Consider the following 18,839-nt stretch of genomic DNA (forward strand, 5'->3'; position numbering starts at 1 on the left):
ACGACCTTTGATGGAATATTAGTGACATGCCATGTGTCCCTTTGTTTCCTCCTGACTTTGCCCTGCCAGCTGGATGTCTTCCCTTCTCCCATCTCTATCCTCCCCTCCACATCCTCTCATCTGAGGACCATAAAAGCCTGTTTAAAAATGTAGGCACGACCCTCCCGCGCGTGATTGGTGGACAGTCTACCTATGGGCGTGCCCTCCATCTCCCCGGCCCCCTCCATTGGTCAGCGCTCTGCTTCCAGTCGTACCTATTGTTCGTGGCGGAGATGTCCAGCTGATGCTGCTTTGATTTGAGGGGGGAGATGGACGAGGTCCGGGGGTTACAGGGTTACCCCCAGGGAGGATCAGGATGAGCGTGCCCGGGGACATCCTGGGGAACACAGGCGGCGCCTTACCATGGGCAGTCAAGGAGACTGCAGTGTCAGGGTGGCACTGAGGTAGGTGGCAATGACAGGGGAGGGGGGGGGGGGGGGCGATCGCTGATGCCTTTGTCTGCGGCAATGACAGTGTCAGCACTGGGTGACAGCTGTGACCTGTGATGGGTGGGGCTGGAAAGTATCGCCCACAGGAGCAGGGGCGAAGTATGTCCATTTCATGCCATGATATCACATGACATGTGCCTGTCACATGGTGCCCTGCAATCAGACAATGTACCACGTGTGTGTGGATGGATGTCAGGCTCCATGCTCCCCAGATGTATCATCTGTCACTCCCTGATTGGTTATTGAAAGGGCTCATTCCAGAAAAAATGCCAACCTCTGCAAGAGAACGCACAAATCCGTCGCCCTGTGCACACTAGGGCGCAACCTTTGCAAATCTGCAACCTCACTGCGTTTTTCTGCCACCTTCCCGCAGCTCTGCTTCTGTCTGCCTGTTTCTGAATGAAATGTCACCGTGAGGGGAACACAGAATCTGGTGCAGCTGTCCATGGCAGCCAATCAGCTTCCAGGTTTTATTGTCCATGCTTAAAGTGGAGGGCCACCCAATAATCTTAAAAAAATATATAAAAATTCACTTACCTGAAATGCTGTTGCTAGGCAGTCTTCCTAATCTGCCTCTATCTCCTCTTCGGTGAGCGGCCCCTTTGCCTTCTGGGACATGTGTTCACAAAGCGCCGCGCGACTCACGCATGCGCAGTAGGAAACGGGCAGCGAAGCCGCAAGGCTCCACTGCCTGTTTCCCTCCGTTAAGATGGAGGCGCCGGCAGCCAATCCGATGGACGGATCGGTCTCGGGGCGGCCGCACATCAGGGGATCGCTGGACAGGTAAGTGTCCTTATTAAAAGTCAGCAGCTACAGCGTTTGTAGCTGCTGACTTAAAAAAAAATAAAAAATAATGTATTGGCCGGAACGCCACTTTAATTGAACAAACTAAAAGTAAGGCAGGCCGTGCACGGGTCGAATTGCGAAAGAATTTTCTTTTCGAGAATCTTATGGAATAATTTTTTCATTCGTATTTTGCACCATTAGCGGGCAGCCGATTTTTCGTGCGGCCATCGAATTCGAGTAATGTTGGAAATTTTTTGAAAAAACAAACGATTTTCTAATCAATGATAGGAGAATCATGCGAGAACCGTAATAAAACAACACAAAAAAAAAGCGCATGTGCTAGAAAAGAAAATTCCCGCAAAGAAAAGAAGATTCCCATCCATGAAAATTCTTTTCTGTAGCAACATGAGGTTAAATTGAAGGCAATAACTACGATTCCCTGTTTTTATTTTGTTTTTGTTTTGTTTTTTTTATAACCCCCCCCCCCCCCCTTTTTTTTCTTTTTCTTTATTTTTTTTATCTTTTTTGTTTTGTAATTAGTTGCTAGTTTTAAGTTATTTGAAAACAGGAAAATTGATACGGGAAATTTCAAGTCCTCGATTTATCAGGGGGCAATAAATAGACTGATATTGATATTCTTTAGCAGATATATGTATGGATATTTATAAATTGTTTAGTTTGTTATTTAATGTCTATATACAGGATGTATTGACGTGGTTTTGCCCATTGTAGGCATTAATGTAGGCATTAATAAAATTCATATTTGAAATTGAAGGCTAGGTTGGCTGAATTTCGCGATCAATGGTGGTGCCATCGGATCACAAAACGCACAAATTTTCAGATTTTCTTTTTTGACCGATAAATCGCGCAGTGGACATAAATCAGTGCATTTTTTTTTTTTTTTACATATACCATTATACCTAGTGCAGACAATTTGGACGGAAAACACATTAACCTTTCAATTTATCGTTCATTCGGCAGAAAATTTCCAAACTTGTCCTTTTTTTTCTGCTCATAAACGTCCCAAAGATTATCGATTCTGTGCCCATTAACTGGCTGAAAAACGAACGAACGGTCTAAATGACCAGATTTCAGATGATTTTTCGTATAGTGTATGGCCAGCATTAGACCCACCACTGGTTAGCACTAAAGCGCCACTGGTTTCAGCAGCACTTTAGCGCTGTTTAACTGCTTGCCGACCACCATTATATTGCGGCAGGTTGGCTCGGCTGCGTGAATTGCTGTCATTGTATGTCGGGCGCGTACATGGCGATCTCTGGCCCATTCGCTAGCGGTGATGGTTTATGTTGTTTGTGTCACCAACCACAATTTATATTTTAAATTTACTGTATAATTGAATTCATTTGTTGCCTGAATAAAATATTTTTAATTAATCATTTTTCTCATAAAATTTTCGCTGCTAAACACCCCTCCCGCCGGGGAAACTCATCGATTTTCTGTACATTTTTGGGGTGTGCAGCCTAGTCGACTCTCATATATGTCTCTTTCCATTTTGCAAAAGAAAGATCTATTTGTGGGGGAAAAAAAAGGACGTCAATAATTTAATTTTGGTACAACATCGCACGACCGCACAATTGTCAGTTAAAGTGACTCGGTGCCGTATCGCAAAAATAAATTGGCCCGGTCAGGAGCAGCACTTTTTGGCCACTAGTGGGGACATTTTTACCCCAAAGAAGGGGTTAAAAACTAAGAAGCGCTGCCCATTTATTCCATTTGCTCATTCATTCCAGTTGGAAGGGCGTTGTGGGAGCACTAAATACGCCATTCCCACACCGCCCCAAAGATGCTGCTTGCAGGACTTTTCGGAAACGTCCCGCAAGCTTACCGCCCCAGTGTGAAAAGTCAAACTGGAATGAATGGGAGGCGGTTTTCAGACGCTTAGCAGAGGCTATTTCCAGCGCTAAAGCACCTGAAAACCGCCCCAGTGTGAAAGAAGTCTTAGGGCTGGTTCACACTATTGCGATGGCAGACATCGCATGTAATGCACAGCGCACTGCTGTTCACATTACCTGCGATGTCTGTGCGGTGCGATGTCAGCCATACAGATAGTATGGCTGATATCGCAACGCATTCGGTGCAAACACGCACAGGACCCTTTTTTCTGTTTGGACCAGAATCAGATTGCATGTGTGTTCACATCTATGCGAACCGATTCATGCCAGAACTCAGTTCGCAGTGCGATATGCGAGCTGAAATGGGAATGTCGTTAACATATAATGACACTCCCCAGCAGTTCGCATATGGCAGTGTGAACCGCCGTGTGTGCCGGATGTGATGCAGGGTTCTCATATCACAATAGTGTGAACTGCCGTGCCGGGTGTGATGCAGGGTTCTCACATCACAATAGTGTGAACCGGCCCTTAGAAACAATTGGTTACTATGCAAATCTGACTTTTTAATGCATTGTGTGTTAAACCAGACAGAACCGACACTACAAAACAGCATTTTATCATGCAAATAATGTGAACCGGTCCTTAAACATATCTGTATCCGAGAACAAATTCTGATAGTATTGCAGCTTAAACTGGTTGTAAACCTCAGACATGAAATATGAACAAAGCATATCCCTCTGTAGTGTGTACTTGTCTCAATTAAGAGCACTAAGCGCCATTTCTATCCGCTGCTTCAGTCCTTTGCTATCATCATGACTCACTTCTGACAAGTTTTCCTGACACCAAGAGAAAAAAGGTGATGGGGGAGGGATCTCCAGCTGATGGACAGTCTCCGCTCTGTTCCAGAGTGCTTTGTGAAGGTATGGAGTGTCCCTTCCCTCCAATCAGCTCTCAGGGCTCTCCTCACTGAGCTCTGCAGAGTGTAACTTCAGCTCCCTGCCCCCTTTTTTCTGAACTGTCAGACAATATATACTAACATATAATCACACACATACGTTGGACTTGATGGACTTGTATCTTTTTTTAACCTTACCTACTTTGTAACAAGCTTATCAATTCTGCACTTTGAATGGATGTAGAGAATAGAAGACAGCAGAGCAACTTATGTAGGAGGATTGGTTTCATCTCTGTATCACCTGATGCCAATCAGCATTTCGCAATATGAGCTGTTTTTTTTGCGATTTGCGAGCGTTGTCTCCCAAGACAAGCAGTATTCAAGCCTCTGGAATGTGCATTACTGCATGTGGCCAGAGGTGTGGGGGCATCGGTGATGCTCGGAGGCACTTGGAGCCGTTTAGATACACTAGTTCCCGAGTGTCTTTGGTGCCCCCCACCTCTGGCCACATGCGGTACTGCATACACTAGCAGTGACAATGGAACAAATGATCTGAGTTTCCATTGATTCCTATGGGAAAACTCAATTTGATATATGAGTGATTTGGATTACACACATTCTTATGGAACAGATTATGCTCGTAATCCAAGGTACTACTTTATGGCCAAAAAAAGCTTTGGCCATACTTTTCTTTTAAATAATTTCCTGTCCTAGAATGACAACCGTACTGAGCCAAACTATCAACGCAAGGAAAGGGACTACATAACACTGTCTTAGGACTACATAACACCTCCCTCTCTTTCCAGGGGAGGTGTTTTGTAGATAACAGAGAGAACAGGGAATAATGCTAACTGATAACAGTCCAGAGGCAGACAGTACAGGAAGGTTATCAGATTTCAGGCTGGTGAACAGCTATTTTTTGTACTTGTTGAACAAATATATTTAAATGCTTTCAATGGTATATCTAACAGACCAAAAGGTAGTAAATAACAGAAATGTAGTCTTACAGTTAAGGCTGGGTTCACACTGCAGCACGTTCCGGCTCACACCAGGAGTCCGCCGCCTCCCTATTCACCGTTTCAGGTATGATTTCAGCCTGAATTTTGGGCTGAATTCGGACCTGAAACGGACCAGAAGACACACGGGACTCCTGTGCTATTGGCATCAGATCTGCTCCAGAGATGTGTCTCCATAGAGTGCAAGTCACAATCTCCTGCTATGCAAATTGGATGAGGAGAAACCCCCATCCAATTGGCAATAGTGGAATTCCTAAAATTGAAAGTATTTTGTTAATATATCCTGCGTGAAATCATGTACCTGTGCAGGATTCCGTGCACAGGGTCTGGGGCGTGTGCGCCACTAGGGACCCACTACCGCTGTGATTGGACACAGCGGGAGTCAATCAGCGGGTCCAGAGGATGCCATGTCCGCCGGAACCCACCAATCATTCTGGAGAGGAGAGTCAGAACGATGATTCTGCCTATGAAAACAAGGCAGATCGTCGTTCGCCCAGAGGGGAAAAATGGAAATCTTGTGTTTCTGCAGGAACATGGATCTCTGTTTTCCTCCAGTCAAAGCATTCCCCCCACAGTTAGAAAGCACTCCCTAGGGACACACCTAACCCTTTAACCTCCCTTGATGTTAGCCCCTTCCCTGCCGGTGTCATTAGTACAGTGACCAGGGACATGCAGTCAGGGCCTCACCTGCCATGAACATTAAAAAATGTTTTTTTTTTAACAAATTGAGCTTCGAGGGTCATAACTCAGCGACAATGAGTATGTAGCCTAAGTCCTACCCCACCACTGGTAAAAATATGGGTCTCCTACGACCTATGGTTCTAGAGATACGGGCCTCCTTGCGCAGCCTGTCAGAAGCTACATACAGAGCGGCCAGTTTACATACCAGCTGGCACACTGTGTTTGCAGGAGACTGAGAGGTTGAGCTTACAGTGCCTCTCCTCACTTCTTGTCAGAGGCACTGAGCTCAATGGACAGAATGGAGTCTTGGACCAATGGTAAAGTACCATAGGTCCCAGCTGTCCAATAAAAATGCTGCAGTGGAGGCATGCCTCTCACTGCAGTGTCATAGAAGGGGCATGTGTCTAAAAGACAAATGCTCCCTTCCAGCCCTTCTAACTACAAGGAAAAAACAATTAATAAAAATTTTATAAAAATATCCCATAGTTTGTAGACGCTCTAACTTTTGCGCAAACCAATCAAAATACACTTACCTGGATTTTTTTTTACCACAAATATGTAGCAGAATAAATTTTTACCTAAATCGATGAAGAAATTAGATTTTTTTACATCTTTTAATTGGGTATGCTTTATAGCAGAAAGTAAAAAATATTGTTTTGTTTTTTTCAAAATGGTCAGTCATTTTTTTGTTTATAGCGCAAAAGAAAAAAAAACTGCAGAGGTGATCAAATATCATCAAAAGAAAGCTCTATTTGTGGGAAAAAAGGACATTAATTTTATTTGGGTGCAGCGTCGCACGACCAGACAATTGTCAGTTAAACTAACGCAGTGCCGTATCGCAAAAAATGGCCTGATCAGAAAGGGGTGAACCTTCCGGGGTTGAAGTGGTTAAAGTGGTTGTAAACTCATTTTTTTAACTTTTACCTACAGGAAAGCCTATAATAAGGCTTACCTGTAGGTAAAAAAAATATCTCCTAAACCTGTACGGGTTAGGAGATATTCCCCTCGGTATGCGCCGCTGACTGCAGCGGCGCATGTGCACAAGGGGATTCTCGGCCTGAAAATCCGGCAGTGGCCGACCGGCCGGAATGAAATCTCCCGCGCGCATGCGTGGGAGTGACGATATCGCGGCTCCGGCCACTCACAGCGCCGGAGCCGCAATACACAGAAGAAACGCAGAGGGAGCATGTCAGCTCCCTCGGCGTGGATCGGGCCAGATGTCGGGGCCTCGTTCTAAGGTAAGTATTTCATAATGAGCTAGTATGCAGTGCATACTAGCTCATTATGTCTTTTGCTTTGCAGGTGTTAAAAAAACAAAAAAAAATAGCGGTTTACTACCGCTTTAAAGTGGTTGTAAATCTCAGATATGAAATATTGCGTAAAAGAAAAAAATCGCGCTACCACCTAAAATAAAAATAGAAATGATGTGCACATCAAATACTGCTGCAGTTCTGCTATATACCAAAAGTTATATACTCATAAACGTGACCCAAAGAAAGAACCGCGCTGTCCTAAGAATGAACTTAGGGTGTGTGCTTCCCCTAAAGGAAATTTAACATATAAAAAATTATGTTGCAATATCAACAAATAGTTGTATCAATACCTCATACCTGGAAAAAATGTTTTAGTGTTAAAATTATAATCATAAGTGTGCATCAACAGCAATAACACATCTTAAATCTGTTATAAATGGTGCAAAATTACAACATCTACACCCTTATCACAATGTGTGCAAAAAAGTGACTTAAATGCATATACATCAACACAAACCAAGGAAACAAAAATGAGCTAAAGAACTCTCAATAATAAAGTGTCCAATTATCCAATTGATAAAGAAAAGTCAGTGAAAACTCTAAGACCACCACGTGTCAGATATAATTTTTAAAAATCAACTCTCAGTGTCCTGTTCGAAATCTCAGCGTATATTGTAGTGCACCACCACCGAAGTGAAGATTGGCTCCTTACCAGATATCCTTAAACAGTACGCTCTAAAAGATCAAGCCAGGCTATGTGCATCCCTCAATCATCCATAGGCTCCGCCCACAAGCCAGATCACATTTCAGTCAGGCTCCAATAAATTTATAATGAACGGTCCACCATAAGAAGGGAGAGAAAAACGCTCCAAATAGTGTAAAAACGTTTATTAAGATTTAAAAGTAAAATAAAATAAGAAATGCACTTACAAAAGTACTGCAAAGTTAGGCATATCACAGTGGGAGGCGCCGGCCGAACGCAATTCTCCACGACAATAACCTTTCACCAGCTGGTCTATTCAGAGGCAATAGATAGCGTGTCACGCCGACCAACGCGTTTCGTGAAATATCACGTCGTCTCAGGACACTTGAGAGTTGATTTTTAAAAATGATATCAGACACGTGGTGGTCTTAGAGTTTTCACTGACTTTTCTTTATCAATTGGATAATTGGACACTTTATTATTGAGAGTTCTTTAGCTCATTTTTGTTTCCTTGGTTTGTGTTGATGTATATGCATTTAAGTCACTTTTTTGCACACATTGTGATAAGGGTGTAGATGTTGTAATTTTGCACCATTTATAACAGATTTAAGATGTGTTATTGCTGTTGATGCACACTTATGATTATAATTTTAACACTAAAACATTTTTTCCAGGTATGAGGTATTGATACAACTATTTGTTGATATTGCAACATAATTTTTTATATGTTAAATTTCCTTTAGGGGAAGCACACACCCTAAGTTCATTCTTAGGACAGCGCGGTTCTTTCTTTGGGTCACAGATATGAAATATTAACAAAGCATATTCTTTTGTAGTGTGTGCTGGTCTCAATTAAGAGTGTAATTTCTGTCCTCTGCTGCGTTCCACTGCTATCAGCGTGTGTTCCTTCTGACAAGTTTTCCTGACACCAAGATAAAAATGGTGACAGGGTAGGGATATCCAGCTGATTGACAGCCTCAGCTGTGTTCCTGTGAGCTGTGTAAAGGGGGGTGTGTCCGTACCATCCAATCAGCTCTCAGACCTCTCTTCACTGAGCTCTGCAGAGTGTAACTTCAGCTTTCCTCCCCTTTTTTCTCTGACAGCTCAGACAAGCTTATAAATTCTTGACTTTGAACGGATGTAGAGAAGAGAGGGCTACAGGTACAATGTATGTAGGAGGATTTGTTTAATCTATGTGTAACACCTAAGGATAGTCCCTTCATTGGATATGTGGAAGGATTTACAACCAGTTTAAGGTTAGGTTCACAGTAGCCCATGCAGTTAAATGCAGCATTTTACCGCGTGGGCTAGTGTCAGTGTTGGTATCAGCTCTGGCAGGGAGCTGTGCTATGTATATTTTTTAAATGTATTTACTTATTGACACTTTGAGGGTTATTTACTAAAGGAAAATCCACTTTGCACTGCAAGTGCACTTGAAAGTAAAGTCGCTGTAGATCCGAGGGGGACATGCAAGGAAAATAAAAAACAGCATTTTAGCTTCCACATGATTGGATTATAAAGTCAGCAGAGCTTCCCCTCATTTCAGATAAAATTAGATTCAGAGCGACTGCACTTCCAAGTGCACTTGCAGTGCAAAGTGGATTTGCCTTTCGTAAATAACCCCCTTTATTTATGTCTGTGCACAGCAGCATGATGCGTTGCGTTGCGTTGCTATGTGATGATATGCGGAGCCATCCAGAGCGTTGCAGGAAAATGCAAATATCCTGCTTTTTTCTTCATAGCACTGCACATCACACCAATCGCAGTGTGAACAGGGCACAAACAATTCTTTTCTATGTGCCCTACCAGCGACCTCCGGTTATCCAGTGTGAAAAACGTAGGTCCCATAGATAGCGCGAGCAAGTCTTTAGATTTACCATAACTATGTTTCTAAACTATCCAAATCAGTGTGTATCCAATAAAGAAGACCCTTGTACTATAAAGTACAGGCATACCCCACTTTTAAGTACACAATGGGCTTTATTTACTAATGCTAGAAAGTGCAAAATCAGGCTCACTTCTGCATAGAAACCAATGAGTTTCCAGGTTTTATTACCAAAGCTTAATTGAACAAGTTGGGGTTAGAAGCTCATTGGTTTCTATACAGAAGTGAGACTGATTTAGCATTTTACAGCTTTAGTAAATAAACCCTATTGTGTACTTAAAAGTGGGGTATGCCTGTATATTTGTTGGTCGATTTAATGGGAATTTTGCAGTCAAGTTGTAACACGTGGTAAACTTTAGATTGGTGTAAAAGCTTTGGGAATTGAGCGACTTATCAATTCAATCAATGTAATACAAAGTACAGCATTGTGCAATTAGGCTGGATACAGCCAATCAGAAATGAACGTTTGGTAATGACATTGGATTAAACGCCCAAAGGCGTTATCCAATTGGTCATTAGGAATTACTGCAGTAGACTAGGCTGTTTTATAGTTTTGTTAGCAGTAAAGCAGTAAAGCCAAGGAAAGGTATAAAATACATGCTGTGTAATTTAAAGTAAAATATAAATATTTCAAAATATTTATGTGGTTGTAGATGCCATTGAAAGTGAATCAGTTCTTGGATGTGCGTAGTCCGCTGCAGCAAAGTAAATCAGCTCATATTAGGAATTTAGGTGTGAGAATTATCACGGCTGTGCCGCATCCATACAAACAAAAGGTACAAATAACATAGGATCTGAGAATGCAGTTGTCTGTCGCCAGCTGAGCTATCTCCGGCTTTGTCTCTTCTGCGAACATTTCCTGTGTGGCCTTTTTTTTTTATATGGGAAGTGCAACTTCCGGAGCCGATTAGGTTGGCGAGCAAAAAAAAAAAAAAAAGATTTTGTAACAGAAGAAAAATGAAATGTGTAAAAAGGGAAATTGGCTTGCCAACAGTCCTACTTTGCAAAACTGCTAATATAACAAATGGGGAATACAGCTGTGTGTTACAAGACTGTAGCCGTGATTATATGTCCCTAAATGACTATTGTGTGTAGACAGACATGTAACCCTGGTACACCACCACATGCACTTATCACATGAGACTCATTTCTTTTCTGTCATAGATAGGAGAGTGTCTAATAAGGTTCTGTAGCCACGAAGGAATACTTATTTGTAGAGATCTTTTTTTCTTTTTTTTTATGCGGTGTGTCTTAAAATATAGTAAAAAAAAAGTTTAAGCAAAAAAAAAAAAAAAGTTATAAAGAAATACATATTAAGAAGAAAAAAATACATATAATTTAGGTAAGTGGTCTCCAAATTCCTTCCACTGACACTAACTATAGGGCACTATTTCTTCCTCTGACACCAATGATGGGGTACTATTCCTCCCGCTGACACCAACCATGGGTACTAATCCTTTCACGGACACCAACAACGGGGTTCTATTCCTTCTACTGTTACCAACAATGGGGCCATTAAGTCTTCCACTAACAACAACGGGCACTATTCCCACCACTAAAAGCAACAACGAGGCACTATTCCTTCCACTGACACCAATGATGGGGTACTATTCCTTCCACTGACACCAATGATGGGGTACTATTCCTTCCACTCACCCCAACAATGGGGCACTATTTATTTTATTGATACCAATGATGGGGTACTATTCCTGACACAGACACCAACTATGGGGCACTATTCAGTCCACTGACACAAACTATGGGGCACTATTGGGCGGCACAGTGGTGTAGTGGTTAGCACTCACGCCTAGCAGTAAGAAGCGTCGCTGGTTCAAATCCCAACCACAACACTACCTGCCTGGAGTTTGCATGTTCTCCCTGTGCCTGCATGGGTTTCCTCGGGTACTCCAGTTTCTTCCCACAATCCAAAGACATGCAGGTAGGTTAATTGGCTTCTGTCCAAAATTGGCCCTGGTATATGAATGGGGACCTTGGATTGTGGGCTCCTTAAGGGTAGGGACTGATGTGAGTGTGCAATGTACAGGGACAGTTGTAGACACTCACTCAGGATGGACTGGTGTCTTTATTCAACCTTACTAACTATGAAACTATTCCTTTCACTAACACCAACAATGGGGCACTAATCCTTCCACTGACACCAATGATGGGGCACTATTTCTTCCATTGACGTTAACGATGGAGCACTATTTCTTCCACTGTCACCAGCAATGGGGCACCAATCTTTCCACTAACACCAATAATGGGCACTATTCCTTCCACTGGCACCAAGAATGAGGCATCATTTCTCTAACTCAGGGGCCTTTAAACTGTGGCCCTTTGCTAGCCTTTATGCTGCCCTTGGGGCACAACTCCTTCCACTGATATGATGCACTATTCCTCTCACTGACACCAACAATGGGGCACTATATCTTCCACCGATACCAATGATGGAATACTATTCCTTCATCTAATAGGGGGAATACTCCTCCTATTTTCACTGACACTGAGTCCATATTTACTCTCACTGATGCTGGGCCCGTGACATTTTCTGCCCCTGCAGGCCACAACTCGGACCTCCTAAAGTCTGAAGGACAATAAAGTGGCCCTTTGTTTGAAAAGTTTGAAGACCCCTGCTCTAACTGATATAAACAGTTTGAGAAAATTGTAAGGCCATACTTTAACCACTTCAGCCCTGTAAGCTTTAACTGTGGTCGTGGAACGCTGTACCCAAACAAAATTGATGTCCTTTTTTCCCCACAAATAAAGCTTCCTTTTGGTGGTATTTAATCATCTCTGCATTTTTTATTTCTTGCGCCATAAACAAAAAAAGACTGACAGTTTTGAAAAAAACAAAACAGTATTTTTTACTTTCTGCTATAATACACATCCAAAAAAAATATATAAAAAAAATAATTTATTCATCAGTTTAGGCCAATATGTATTCTGCTACATATTTTTGGTATAAAAAAAACAAAACACAATAAGCGTATATTGATAGGTTTGCACAGAAGTTATCACATCTACAAAATAGATAGATTTAAGGACTTTTTTTTAAAATTGTTTTTACTAGTAATGGCAGTGATTGGCGATTTTTAATGGGACTGTGACATTGCGGTGGACAAATCTGACCCCAAGTGACATTTTTTGGGGACCGGTGACATTATTACAGTGATCAGTGCTAAAAAAAATGCACTGATCAATGTATAAATGACACTGGCAGGGAGGGGGTTAACACTAGTGGGCTCAAGGGACTAACGGTGTTCCCTGGGTGTGTTCTAACTGTGTGGGGGATGAGCTTGCTGGGAAAACACAGAGATCACTGTTCCTGATCACTAGGAATAGTAGATTTCTGAGTTGTCCCCTGTCAGAATGGGGATCTGCCTTGTTTACATAGGCAGATCCCCGTTCTGCCTCTCTTTACCGCGATCGGGGGTGGGCAGCGGACATCAAGTCCGTCTGACTTGCGGAAGTGCTCCCGGTGCGTGCGCCCACAATACCACATGCACGGACCGACATATAGGTACATCGGTTTGCGCAGCGGAGCTGTCTTATCGCAGTATATATGCGGAAGGCGGTCGGCAAGTGGGTAAGCAAAAAATCTTCACACATTATTATTAATTATTATATAGGATTTCTATCGGGGGGGGGGGGGGGGCAGGAGCCACAGAGACTGGTCGTGTGTGGGGAGGATCGGAGGATTTTCCGCGTACACACAATCAGACTTTCCGGCAGACTTGGTCCGTTGGACAATTCGATCGTGTGTGGCTTCCAGTGGACTTTTTTTCCCCAAAAGTCAGATGGACCTAGAAATAAAACACCTTTCAAATCTATCCGACGGACTCAAGTCCGATGGACTAAAAGTCGGGAAAACCGTTCGTCTGTGTGCTAGTCCGACGGACCAAATACGACGCAAGGGCAGCTATTGGCTACTGGCTATTGAACTTCCTTGTTTAGTCCTGTTCACGTCATCTCGTTCAAAACAAATGGACTTTCAAACAGACTCAGTCCAGTCATGTGTGGCCAAGTCCGCTTCGTTCAAAAAGTCCGTCGGACCTCCGCCGAAAGTCCGTTGAGAAGACTGTCGGACCTAGTCCGTCTAAAAGTCCAGTCAGGTGTACGCAGCATTCGATGAGTATATCTCTGTTCTCCAATCTGAGTTGGGCTTGATAGTGGGGCATGCAAATTGTATCTGTATTTTTTAAAACTCTGTTTGTTGATCTCAAACAGATGTACAAAATGACAAATGTATATGAGTCCCGTGTATGCAGGTTAGGGCAGGGTGATTTATCATATTATTGCAGATTCACACCTTAGGTCTCAAACTTTGTAAACTTTAGGAGAATGACTTCTCCATCAGTACATAACTTTCTTATAGGGAATGATTCGGTTAGCAGTTTTCTTTGGGATACACTAGGTCTGGGTTCATCCATCGTAATTGCATTGACTGTACAGGCCATTAACAATGTTTATAAAGAGAAAACAAATCAGCGCAAGAAAATAGCTCTATTGTATAGAAGCTGCTGAACACCAAGGGTCAATATTCAAATCCCTGAAATAAAATAATAAAAAGACAGTGCAGCGCTAACATTCCATAGATTAAAATAAAGATAGTCCGTGAGGTCTTCAGTGATGAACTACAGATAAAATCATGCAGGTGACTTTGTGGGGAAAAAAACAGAACCTCCACCAATAATAAAAATGGCCGCTCACCTCACTGCGTGGACTCTTTGATTATAGAGGGTCAAACACACTTTCCCACTATAGGATAGTGTATTGGCGAGCAAATCCAAGATATTCCCCTCTTTAATCGATTTTGCAATCAGCAATCTCCGCTCCAAAGCCACATATGTCATGCATGTAAAAAGCAATACATAGTGCTCGCGGCAAATATATAGAATTTAATGAATTAATAAAAAAATTATTATTAATAATTATTGTTTTATTAATTAATCAATAAAATAGAGTAAAACTTATAAAAGTGGCACTTCAAACCACTAAGTGCCTGGTAAAACAGCATGTATACAAAGTCATAAACAATGTTTCCCTTAGCACAGTGATGGTGAACCTTGACACTCCAGATGTTTTGGAACTACATTTCCCATGATGCTCAACAGCACTGTAGAGTGCATGAGCATCATGGGAAATGTAGTTCCAAAACATCTGGGGTGCCAAGGTTCGCCATCACTGCCTTAGCAACTTGCTATGGGGGCAAACACGGAGCTGTGGTTCAGCCCCACCCTCTCTCTCCTGATTGGCTAACTGACTTTAATTGACAGGAGCGAGAGCCAATGACAGGAGGGGAGTCCTGGCTGACTGAGGCACTCATGCACATCGCTGGTTAGAGTTAGGGCTCAGATAAGTTTTTGGGGGGCTGCTACATACAGAAGGGTTTTTTTAAGATAACGGTGGTTCAGGTATCCTGACTGGGTTTTATACGAGGTCCAGCAGGATTAGCCGGTTCGGTTGGGTGTGCAGTGATCGGTTGTGTGTCAGTCTGACACACCGCAACACAGATTTTGGTAAAGAGCTTCTGACAGAGGCTCTTTACCACATGATCAGCCATGTCCAATCATGGCTGATCACAGTGCAAATAGGAAGAGCCGTTTATCGGCTTTTCTTCACTCGCGTCTGACAGTGGCGGGGAGCCTGATCATTTATCAGCGCTGCTCCCCCGCGGATGCCCACCCAGATCCAACAGGGATCCAGCCAAGACCATTAGGGATGCCCAAAAAGGACACTCACCAGGTATGCTACCGTGGACCACCAGGGATATGCCAATCAGTGCCCAGGCAGATGCCAATCAGTGCCCATCAGCAATGCCTGCCAGTGCCATCAATGATGCCTATCAGTGCCATCTATCAGTGCCACCCATAGGTACCCATCAGTGTAGCCTTTCAGTGCCCACCAGTGCCACCCATGAGTGCTGCATATCATTGCCGTCTATCAGTGCCCATCGTCAGTGCCCATCAATGCCACCTCACTGGTGCTACCTCATTGGGGCCACCTTATCAGTGCCTGTCAGTGCAGCCTAATCAGAGCCCATCAGTGAAGGAGAAAACTTACTTATTTACAAAATGTTATACCAGAAACAAAGAAAAACATATTTTTTTTCAAAATTTTCAGTCTTTTTTAAGTAAAAACCGCAGAGGTGATCAAATACCACCATAAGAAACTCTTTTTGTGGAAACAAAATTATAAAAATTTTGTTTGGGTACAGTGTAGCATGACCACAAAATTGTCATTTAAAAAGTGACAACGCTGAAAGCTGAAAATTGGCTTGGGCGCCCTCTGATGAAGTAATGACGAAATGCGTCAGTACGTGACCACATAGTTACTTAAACTGTCTGTCAGCGGTCTTCTCAACCCAGGTACGACGCTCTTCGTGAAGTCTGTGGAGTGATGAGGGTTAGACAAGTGACCAAGAGACAGGATTGTGAATTTTTGCTACGCTTTGAAAATTTTGATACATTGTAAGAGTGCAATTGTAAAGGGAGGATTGTTTTCAATAAAATTTCATGACAGAATTTACGCTATCTGGACACATCAGATTTTTGTTGTGAGAGACATCTAGTGGGAAGGAAGCCATCCCAGATGCAAAGATTATGACAGGCGAAAGTTCTGAATTGTTCTGGTGAGTGCGTGACCGTAGGGGTGACAGGATCCTAATTTGGAAAGCATACCCTTCATGAACATTTTTCAATTGTTCTCAATTTGATTGTTTTTGGACAATTGAACATTCACTTTGTTTATTGTGGATCATTTCAAGTGCTGCTAATGTTATAGTTTGACTGTAGCATATGTTTGAATGGTTGTTTTGGTTTATATATGCTATTCATGACCATTCTTAATTGATGATCCCTGAGCGCTGGGAGGGAGAGATCATTTAGCTATTGTTGATTGATCACTTTCATTTGATTACTTACTAATTATAAATAAAAAAAAATAATTACATTTTGGGGTCTGAGAGGGCCATTTCTTTTTCCTCCTTAGGCCTCTGTAATGTAGTGAACCTTAGATAGACAAATGTAGAAAACCTAAAATTTGTATATAGTAAGAATAGGTTTTGGAACTATCACAGGCTGTCAGGGCCTGGACTTGAACCTGGGACCTCTGCTGTGTCTGTTAATGACTCCTCGATGAGCTACCCGGGATGCTGGACAGCACCCTGTCTGATCCATTGGACAACCCTGCCTTGCACCTTATCTTCTGATGAACCTTGAACTCTTTGCTCCTCCCATTAACTTCTTGATTCAAGCCATGTCTCTGCACTTCTGGTTGTCCAGATTATTGTGCTCTAGTCAGTCAATATTTCCCTCCTGTCTTTCGTGCTGTCCTCCACATTTTCCTACCACTCATTATCGAACTCTGACTTGCTCCTTGACTACGCTTCTGCCTAAACCTAACCTGCAGCTACTTGCTGCTGATCTTTGACTTGTTTACTGACTACGCTTCTGTTTGATCCCTACCTGCTAACTACTGGACCCCGGCTTGCACACCTCCTGGTGGGACAATCCTGAGGATTGCGATCTGGTACTAGCATGCAGCAAAAGCCATCTCCACCATCAGGAGCTCTGGTGAACACCAGTTAGTACCTAGACTCCACACCTCAGATGAACCTGTGTCATCTGCCAATCATAATCCCTAAATATTTGAAAGAGGCTACAATTTTAGATGTGAGGGAGGCTGAGTAGACATTCTTAAAGTGGTTGTAGAGGTTGAAGGTACCCGAGCCCGATTGCGATCTAGCTTTGTGCTTGAGAGCGGTGGCTCTCCCGGGTCTCTGCCCCCTCATTGGCTAAGACACAAGCCACTTGGCTTGCTCTCGCTGCTGTCAATCACAGTCATTAAGGAGGGGGTGGAAGGAGAGGTCGAGCCACTCTGTGTGTGTGTCTCATAGACACACAGAGGTGGCTCAGAAGCGAGCATGCACGAGTGCCCCCATAGCAAGTGGCTTGCTGTGGTGGCACTCGGCAAGGGGGAGGGGCCAGGAGCACTGGCAAAAAAAGAAAGAAAAGCATGAGCCTTTATCAATTTAATATCAGGGAGGCATAACGACTGATTTTTGCCAAATATTTGTAAGGTCAAAACTTTCCCCAAGCTCTACAATAGCCAGGGCCCATATTTCGAAGAATTCATATTTTTTTTGGCAATGCATTCAGTTTTCCTTGCAAGGGTTATTCCTTCAAAGTTTTCTGGACTTTAGTAGGGAGTGGGACAGATGGGAACCCTGTCTTGTGCTCTGGTGAGAAGGAAAAGCAGAAAATATTAATACATGGGTAAAGAATACTAAACCTTTTCCTAAAATGTGAACACAGAACAGCCACTCTATAGCATCAAAGGCATTCACTGAATCTAAAGAGGACAACAGCACATGTCTCTGGGATATGCCCAGAAAGCTTGGCCATCACTTGAACTCTATGAATATTAATCTGCTGCATCCAAAAAGGCCACATTTTATGTGTGTGACGCACTTCTGCATTACCCTATTTAGCCATTTTATCTTGTTATTTTGTGATCTGAAATTCCTTGTCAACACACAAGTCAAAGTCCATGTATACAAGTATAGAATATCTGATTTGTTGTTATTAACAGTAGGCCATTCATGGCAGCTTTTTAGATACCCACAGGCAAGAGAACCCAGACGCTTACCTTCCAGACATACAAGCTACTATTCTTAGTTTGTAAACAACATATACAGATCACAGGATCTCACACTGTACACATATGACAAGAGGGTAAGGATCTACTAACTCTAAATAAATATACAAGGACTCTGATGTGAAAGGGAGGCTTATCATATGAAGGGGGACTCTGATGTGTTGGGGGTGCTGATGTGAAAGAGGGACTCTGGTGTGGATGGGGCTTTTATTTCCTATTGTTTGGACTAGATCAGTGGGTGCCGAATGCAGTCCTTTGCTTGCTTTTGTGGCATTATTACACCCACTGTCAGCAATAGTGGGGTACTATTCCTCCAACTGACACCAGTGATGGGGCACTATTCTGCCAACGGACACCAACGATGGGGCACTATTCCTCCAACTGACACCAACAATGGCGCACTATTTCGCCCACTGACACCAACAATGGCGCACTATTCCGCCCACTGACACCAACAATGGGGCACTATTCCTCCAACTGACACCAATGATGGGGCACTATTCCGCCCACTGACACCAATAAAGGGGCACTATTTCGTCCAATGACACCAATGATGGGGCACTATTCTGCCAACGGACACCAAAGATGGGGCACTATTCCTCCAACTGACACCAACAATGG

The 18,839-nt window shown here is 43.0% G+C and overlaps 1 protein-coding gene across 6 annotated transcripts in view; it reads left to right on the forward strand.

Moving 5' to 3' along the window:
- Positions 1-218: 218 nt before the first annotated feature.
- The window catches only part of KIF21B (kinesin family member 21B), a 157,178-nt gene continuing 138,557 nt past the window's right edge, over positions 219-18,839 (forward strand). For all 6 annotated transcript variants that reach the window (XR_013274487.1, XR_013274488.1, XM_077481484.1 and 3 more), the window contains exon 1: positions 219-443. Coding sequence is in view for 4 of the 6 variants with exons in the window: in XM_077481484.1 (XP_077337610.1) it covers positions 403-443 (41 nt within the window). In the remaining 2 variants the exon portion in view is untranslated. The remainder of the gene's footprint in view (positions 444-18,839) is intronic.

Source organism: Lithobates pipiens, unplaced genomic scaffold (assembly GCF_037356315.1).
Source record: "Lithobates pipiens isolate NorthernLeopardFrog02 unplaced genomic scaffold, aLitPip1_a1.2 Scaffold_16, whole genome shotgun sequence".
In the NCBI taxonomy this organism is placed as follows: Eukaryota; Metazoa; Chordata; class Amphibia; order Anura; family Ranidae; genus Lithobates; species Lithobates pipiens.